Genomic DNA, 7902 nt, shown 5'->3' on the forward strand with positions numbered 1-7902 from the left:
CCGCCATTTTGAAAAATCAACCTCAACCCTACATATAGGCTACCGCCTATATAATACAACATCCCTAAGTTTTACCATTGAGCAAAAAAATTAAGATAAGAGGTGTGGTACTGGTTACTGGTAGGATAGCTCCATTTTGGACAACAACATGAGCTTTTAAAATTTTCGGAAGAAAAGGATAGAAGTGGATAGCTGCTATTAAAAGTAAGAATTGGATCCTTTGTAAATAATCAAGGCTCTGTAGTGAAGTTGTATGTAGTCAACCATGACTACCATACTTTGCTTCATAGAGAAGAACACAAAAATTAGGAAGTGAGGGATTGGTATATGAATTCTTACATATTATTTCCTCAAGAGAAAAAGGGGTATCTAGAGCTTCTAATAAGGAATGAGACAGATGATGACATGATTTTGTGAGCAGTTAATGCTGATTAAATGAGGACATATTGAATAATGGGATGTAAGTGTCAACATTATAAATTAAGAAATTACTACACAATGTAAGTACACATATTTGCTTCAAAACAAATTATAAAAATGGAGTTTACTTTTATTATCATTTTTCTAAATTTGCCAAAAGTCCTGTACCTTTGGCCTGATTTTGGGACAACTTTAAAAATTGTTTAAAGAGCCAATTTTGAATTTAATTAAAGCTTTCCACACAGAATTAGTACATCTACATCCACACAGAATTAGTACATCTACATTTATGTGCATCAGAAAATTTAATTATAAACTAGGAGACTTCTTTTATTATTATTTCTGGCCCTGTACTGTAGTACAACTCCTAAAATTAATAATAAAACAGCTGCATAAGCATACACTTACTACGTACAGAAGTAGTGTCAAGGACTAAAATTCAGGATGGCAGATGAAATGTAGAATATGATGACTAACTATTAGATGATAATGATGTATGCTTAAAGTTAATGAAAGCGTGTTAATATTATTTCAGTAGTAAATCTTTAATAGGAGATGAACTCTGAACGTCGAACTCCGGTGCTGACTAAGGTAGACGAAGATTCTCCACCAAGGACACCAACACCGGGAGGAGATAGACTACCACCACCACTTAAAGATAGACCACCGCCATCCCGAGGAACACTTTTACCCCCCGGGAGACATAGGCCTCACTGTGTCGAGGAGAAGCAGACTGTGGTCGAGTTCATGGGGTAGCAGGCCGAGGACAAGGAACTGGAGGTAGAGGAGCAGGAAAAGGTGGTGGTGGTGGTGCAGGAACCAGACCTGAGAGTAGAGGTGCCAGGAGACCAGGGCAAGAAAGAGGAGAGGGAAGACCAGGAAGAGGAAAAGGAAGGCCAGGAAGCATTAGAGGAGCCATGAAAAAAAGGTGGCAGTAGGTCAGCCCTCTCAGGGATGGTTTCATAGGTTTGGAGCCCAAGGAAGTGTAAGGGAAGGAAGAGGAAGGGGAGGGACAAGAAGGGGATCGTGGCAGGGACAGTCACAGCAGCCTGTTAATTCCCAACTTGATAGACTACTAGATATTATAGAGTATATTATCCATAATTGTTAAGAGCACTGAACTATATAAACCTTGACTATAATAGACCTGACTAAATGAATAACACTCCTTATTATACAATAATAAAAAATAATAAGAATAGTTTTAGCACTATACTATAGTGTATTCATGTCCATGCATGGTCCACACCAGTCAGGTGCATTTGTGGGCATCTAGTTGGCATGAATAGTGAATCATGTGGTATCAACTGTGCATTGTCCATTTTGATATTCCAGAGTTCCTTTAGAGTACCTATTATGCATGAATGGTGTAACATTTTTTGTCAAATTCAAACTATTCATTTTTTGGTCTTTCTTTATTCTTTGACATGATTTGAGCAGAGCCTAATCCTTTCTGGTACATCTTTATAGTTTGAATTACAAGAAAAATGATTGCTTCATAAAACTTAGTGCCTAGTTCGTAGGTAAGAGGTAGCCATTTTCCATTGATTGACCACAGCCACTTATGTTAAACTAGCGTGGGCAGCATTTGCTAAGGCGTCATATAAAATGTATTTCTCCAATACAACGTGTATATCAGAAATTATTGTTGACATACAAATATATATTGTATGTTGGGTGAAAACAATCTGAATACAACCTGAGGGCTACACCCCCAGGTCGTAATAAGTAATGTGTGGCAAACAAAATGTTTCTTATCTACTCCCAAGTAAGAGATGCACTATTCCGCGAGGGACTTTCAGAGTTAAAATTGTCCTGCACATCACCACATACAATGCGCGTTAAATTGTCAGACATATGCAAGTAAACTATAGTTAGCCATCATTAATAATAGTAAACATACATGAAGTGTGTGATTAAGGTGTGGTTGTTTAATTCGTGATATTGTTGTTCAGATCTGCTGTTACAAGTGATGGATTTGTTTGTTGAAATTGAAAGTGTTATTAGTGAATGCAGTCAAATTAACCCTTCATCTGCTCAAGTTGTTGACACTATGATAACCAGGATAGAGATTTGTGTGGAAATGATGGATGAATTTGTTGCTGTTGTGTCAAGCTTGCCAATGACTATCAACAGCATCACATATTGCAATACTTGAATTGAGTTGCAGTCTGTTTTTAGCCAGCTTTTGATCTTGTGGCAGACCTGGTTTTTGCAATTAAGTAGCCAACCTCCACAATCAGAAAGACCAAAGGTTTATACAAAATGGTTAGTCCTAGAATTAGGCTAGAAAATACATGGCAGCAGTGTGATGATGACCTCAGGAACTACTTTGTGGCATCAAGCACACAAATTAAGTATAGTAACACAGCATGCTGCTTCAGCATCAATAAGTGATCAGGAACTTGATTCTGTTGTGCAAATGATATATCTTAATATCTCCAGTCACCAAACAATGGTATAGTAATGGTGTGGGGGCAGTAAAGTTTAATTATATTTTCTCCTCCAAGGAGAGTACAAGGGAGTCTACTACATGTTTGCCAAACAGCTGTCCAGAATAGATCTTCACAGTATTTGTCAGCATGTATACCGTGTACCATCTTCTAATGCTCTTTGGCATATTAACGGTTTGAATTGCCTCATCCGATGCAGAATTGTAGTCCATGGCTGCATTGATGGCTACTCTTGGAAAGTGAATTATGTACATGCCTCAGGTAATAATATGACCAATACTGTCCTCAATTTCTTTCTGGAAGCCGCCACTGAACATGTCTTGCCATCCAAAGTGAGATCTGATAAATTTTAACGTTGGAAGAGCTATGTTGACTGTTCTAGGAACTGGGAGAGGAAGTCATATAGCTGGTATATAATCAGTGCATAGAGCGCCTATGGCGTGACACATTTCGCTGTGTGTGCCACATTTTCTATTCACATTTTATGAAATGGAGGAAATGAACTTACTTTCACCAACAAAGGAGTTACAGTTATATGCACTCATTATGTATTCATTCCTGATTAGACAAACAGCTTACGGAATTTAAGTGTTCTTTGAATAGCATCCTCTTACATAAGAGCATGGGTTAACTCCAAATTATCTCAGGTTACAAGGACTGTCAAAGTACAACATTGATTGTGAAATCAACACTGACTATGGTGCTGAAGAAGGTAGACCAAGTCCTGTTGATAAGAGAAGGGCAGAAGTTCCACCAATTTCTATTAGTTTAAGTGCTACTCAGGAACAATTACTCAAAACTCAATCTCAACTACTAGTTAATTCAAATTGTGGTAGATTAGACCATTATATTAATGTCTATGGTTTTTTAAGAAACAATGTGTAAAGTATTGATAATTTTTTTGAATAGTCAAAGAAGAAGGCAAACAAATAAAAGACAAAGTAGAGTCTATTGAAAATCATACTGATCATAGTGAAAAGTGAATTCAGTGCTTAACATACACTTGAAACAATTATTCTTGGCATGTAACACTAAACATTTGTGCTGCAATAATTGCTGTGTCCATTTTTCAAAAAAAAGTCAACAAGAGGTAACTATAGTGGCGGCTTACATGTGGAGGCTGATGGCAACCTCCCTTTATCATAGTCTTTTATAAATTCAATTTCCAGAGGACTAGCAAACCCTAGAGTAGGTATACAATCCAAGGCTGTGACAAAAAATATAATGCTTTATAAATAATTATCTACTGCTTCTTCACCAACTTGGCAACCAGATCCTAAAACATATCACATTTCAGTGCATAGAAGCCGCCCTTCGAATAGTAGCTGCATCCTAATAGTAGCCCCCTCTGTGCTTACATCTATTGTAATAGTAGCTGCCCTCAATTAGAAGCCGCAGCTATTCAAAATTAATTAGTTAATATCAATATGCGATGTGTGCTCAAAATCAAAATGGCTGATCTTGAAGTCAGTCAGCCTGCGATAAAGAAGAAGTATAACTTTGATGCCAGTTTAAAGCTCAAAGTAGTGGAAGTTGCTTTGAAAAACAGTAATAGAGGGGCTGCCAGAAAGTTTGATGTAGACGAACAACAAGTGAGAGAATGGAAAGAGCAAAGAAACAGTTTGACGGAGTGTTCGAGCAAGAAAAAGAGACTGGACGGCGGAGGACAAAAAGTAGCACAACTTGAAATGGAAGAACTTGTATCTTGGATAGACTGTTTGCGAGAACAAAATTTGAGAGTAACTAGAAGCAGTATCCAGGCAAAAGCTCTTGAGTTGTCCCCACAAAGCGAGGAAGAGTTTAGAGCTAGTCGTGGCTGGTTGGAAAAGTTTCTTAGCAGGCATGGATTCTCTTCACAACAGAAAACAACAGTTTCTCAATGACTTCCTGAAGATTTACAGCCTAAAGTAATAAGGTTCATAATGAAGACAAGACAGCTAAGGTTAAGGAAGCAATATCCACGGTCAATGATAGGCATCATGGATGAGACTCCTCTATGGCTAGATATGCCTGGTGAGACTGCTATTACTCATTCCGGTGATAAATCTGTTCGTGTATGTACAACTGGTCATGACAAAGCAAGATTCACAGTTGTTTTATCAGCAATGCCTGATGAAATAAAGCTGAAACCGTATGTAGTATATAAAGGTGTCAGATCTATACCAGAGTTTTCAAAGGAATCTGGAGTTCTCGTTGCTTTGAGCAGAAATTGGTGGATGAATGAGGAACTAACAAAAGACTGCATTTGACGTGGTTGGGGAAATCTTAGTTTTGAAAGACGATTGCTGACCTGGGATGCTTACAAGTGTCACCTAATGCCTAGTGTTTGTTCTGTAGTAGAGCAAACTCAATCTGATATTTCTGTTGTTCCAGGTGGATTAACAAGCCTAATGCAACCAGCTGATTTTAGCCGGAACAAGCCTTTTAATGAAGCTTACAAGGCCCTTTATAATGACTGGCTATTAAATGGGGAGAAGATTTACACTAACGTTGGATATATTCATGCTCCTTCAAAGCTGATGTGTCTAAAGTTGGTAAAGCAAGCTTAGGAGTCCATGACACCAGATGTCGTCAAGAGACGTTTTGAAGCCAGTGGCATTTCTGTAGCTATTGATGACAACAAAATCCATTGTCTCAAAGATGGTCAGGTAGCAGCAGTAGCACGTACAGATATTTCTGAGAAAACTTCAGCTCTTTTCAGACCAGTAGACATCAATGAAGATACTAAAGATCCATTTGCTGATATAATTGAAGGTCATGAAGAGTTAGATACGAATGAAATAGCAGTTGACAACTGTTAGCTAGCTAACTATACAAATTACTGACATTTAATCATTTATTGAGTTCCAGAGGGAATTTCTTTACATTATATAAGTATCACTTATGATAATTATTATATATACAGGTAAATCACTTATCGGAATAAAATCAAACACTTTCGTCAATTTTTTCAGTCTCTTGATATAACTTGGTTTTACTTCAGCTGTGTAGATACAGGGAACCTCCAAACCCACACCTTTCTTTCTTTTACCAGTTATTTCGCAACTAATAGAGCTCCAGGAGTTCCTAGAAAGAACTTGATTGTTTTTGAAAGGTCACGCGGGGCATGACCGACAATGCAATTATCTTTTAGTACACTGACTGCATGTGAATCATGCTCATTGTCATTCTCTGGCAAGACCTCTACTTCTCCTATAACTGGGCTCCATATTGCCTTGTAGACATAGTGGCCTCTAACAACACTCAATTTCCATCTCTTCCAAAGGGATTTCTGCCATGTTTCTGCTGAATCTGCTCAATTGTGTATGTACATGGTGACTGGTTTGTGTGCATGTGATGGGCGCAGTCACGTGCAGGCATAGCCGGCCACGTGTTTGCTAAAAGAGAAATAGTAGCCGCCCTCTAATAGTGGCCGCCCTCCAATAGTGGCCCTGTCTTGAATTAGCTGAAACTTATAGTAGCCGCGGCTTCTATTCGAGGACATACGGTACATATTAATCAATCACATGTAGACAACAACTTCATACCTGCACATTGGTGTACAAAATTTGTCCAACAATAAATGATTGCATCTTCAAATTCCCTTGTGTTACTCCCATCTTGTCACCACTTAATAGTAAATGTCTTACAGAATGTCGTTGCTTTCATACATGGTTTCTTAGAGTACACGAACAATGGTTTCATTAGAATAGGATATTGCTGAAGCAGTTCAAGAATTCCTAAATTCTTCAAGCCATTTTTGAACTGATCTAACTCCTTTTGCCATAAAGTATCAGATAGTTGTTGACAAATGCAAGTATTAATTCTTCCTTTCTTTTATTTTTACAGCAGAGATTGAAATCGTGACACCAGCATCAAAACGAAAGTCGAATTATAACGAGTCAAAAAGACCTCGTAATTCTTCACTAGAACTTACATCTAGCAACTATTGAAATGTTCATTACATTAATTTAAATGTTTTACGTAATAAAATTATGCTATCTTTTATGAAGAGATGACTATGATGCTATCTTTTATGAACAGATGACTGTATGTCAGCATTTGGAATATCTTCAATCATCATTGTGTCTATAAATGCTCATCTAATAAGTAAGCAACATCTGACTTAGAAAATATTGGGTGCTAGAGGTGGGCGATATGATACAAAAGTACTCATATATCTGATACCAGACTTCCGACAACCAAGTACTCGATACCAAATTCTGGTATCAAGTATTGTGACCACACCTACTTATATGACGTCACCGGATACACTTAAATTGCGCAATAATTATAATGAATAAAGTTTTGAAATTTCAACAATAATTATTTTTATTCTTAATTAAGGAAGGTATGAAAAGTTATGCAGGAATTTTCTTTAATATTTAAAGTTCAATGATTTGTAACTTCTGAACAGTGCATGGTAAAAATTTTAAAATAGCACAAGTTGTACAACTTTTTCTTTACTATAAAATGGCAGCAATAAAAAAATATATTAAAATTTCATCCAAAAGTACCTTAACAATTATAGCATTGACAACAGATATATGCAGTTCTTGCAAAGGTCTTTCATACTGCTGTTTTACAGCACAAGCTATTGCTGACAACTGGACGTTGGAGAACTATGTACTGGAGACGTTCAACTTCAATACTGAGAATACAGGGCTACATACATCAACAGAGTTAACCAGATTTGTTAGTGATAAGGGATCTCCAGAGATATGATGCTGTGTGACTGACAATGCTTCTAATATGAACTGTGGAATAGAATTGACTGGATGGAATCACTTGCCATACTTCGCCCATACTCTAAATCTCGTTCATAATTCTCTTGGTGCAGAATGTGGGCTGTCAGTGATAAAAGGGAAATGTAAAGCTATTTTTGCTCACCTTCACAGGAGTACTATGTCATCAGAAAAACTCAGGAGTACTCAACAACAGCTAAACATGCCAGCTCATCCAAGATGTAGAAACCAGGTGGAATTCTACATACTTGATGTTTGAGAGAATTTTATCTGAACATGAGGCAGTCACAACAACACTTAGTCTC

At 37.3% G+C, this 7902-nt stretch overlaps 1 protein-coding gene across 1 annotated transcript; it reads left to right on the forward strand.

Moving 5' to 3' along the window:
* Window positions 1-4324: 4324 nt before the first annotated feature.
* LOC105313897 (tigger transposable element-derived protein 6-like) lies at window positions 4325-4756 on the forward strand. The gene has a single exon (XM_011407683.1). It carries the CDS (start codon window positions 4325-4327, stop codon window positions 4754-4756), a length of 432 nt encoding a protein of 143 aa, XP_011405985.1.
* Window positions 4757-7902: the final 3146 nt, after the last annotated feature.

The sequence above is a fragment of the Amphimedon queenslandica genome, unplaced genomic scaffold (genome assembly GCF_000090795.2).
Source record: "Amphimedon queenslandica unplaced genomic scaffold, v1.1 AMPQUscaffold_13189, whole genome shotgun sequence".
NCBI classification, from domain to species: domain Eukaryota; kingdom Metazoa; phylum Porifera; class Demospongiae; order Haplosclerida; family Niphatidae; genus Amphimedon; species Amphimedon queenslandica.

Excerpts from the sequence above, each read along its gene's own strand:
- LOC105313897 (XM_011407683.1), top strand. The coding sequence starts at position 4,325 with ATGGCTGATCTTGAAGTCAGTCAGCCTGCGATAAAGAAGAAGTATAAC.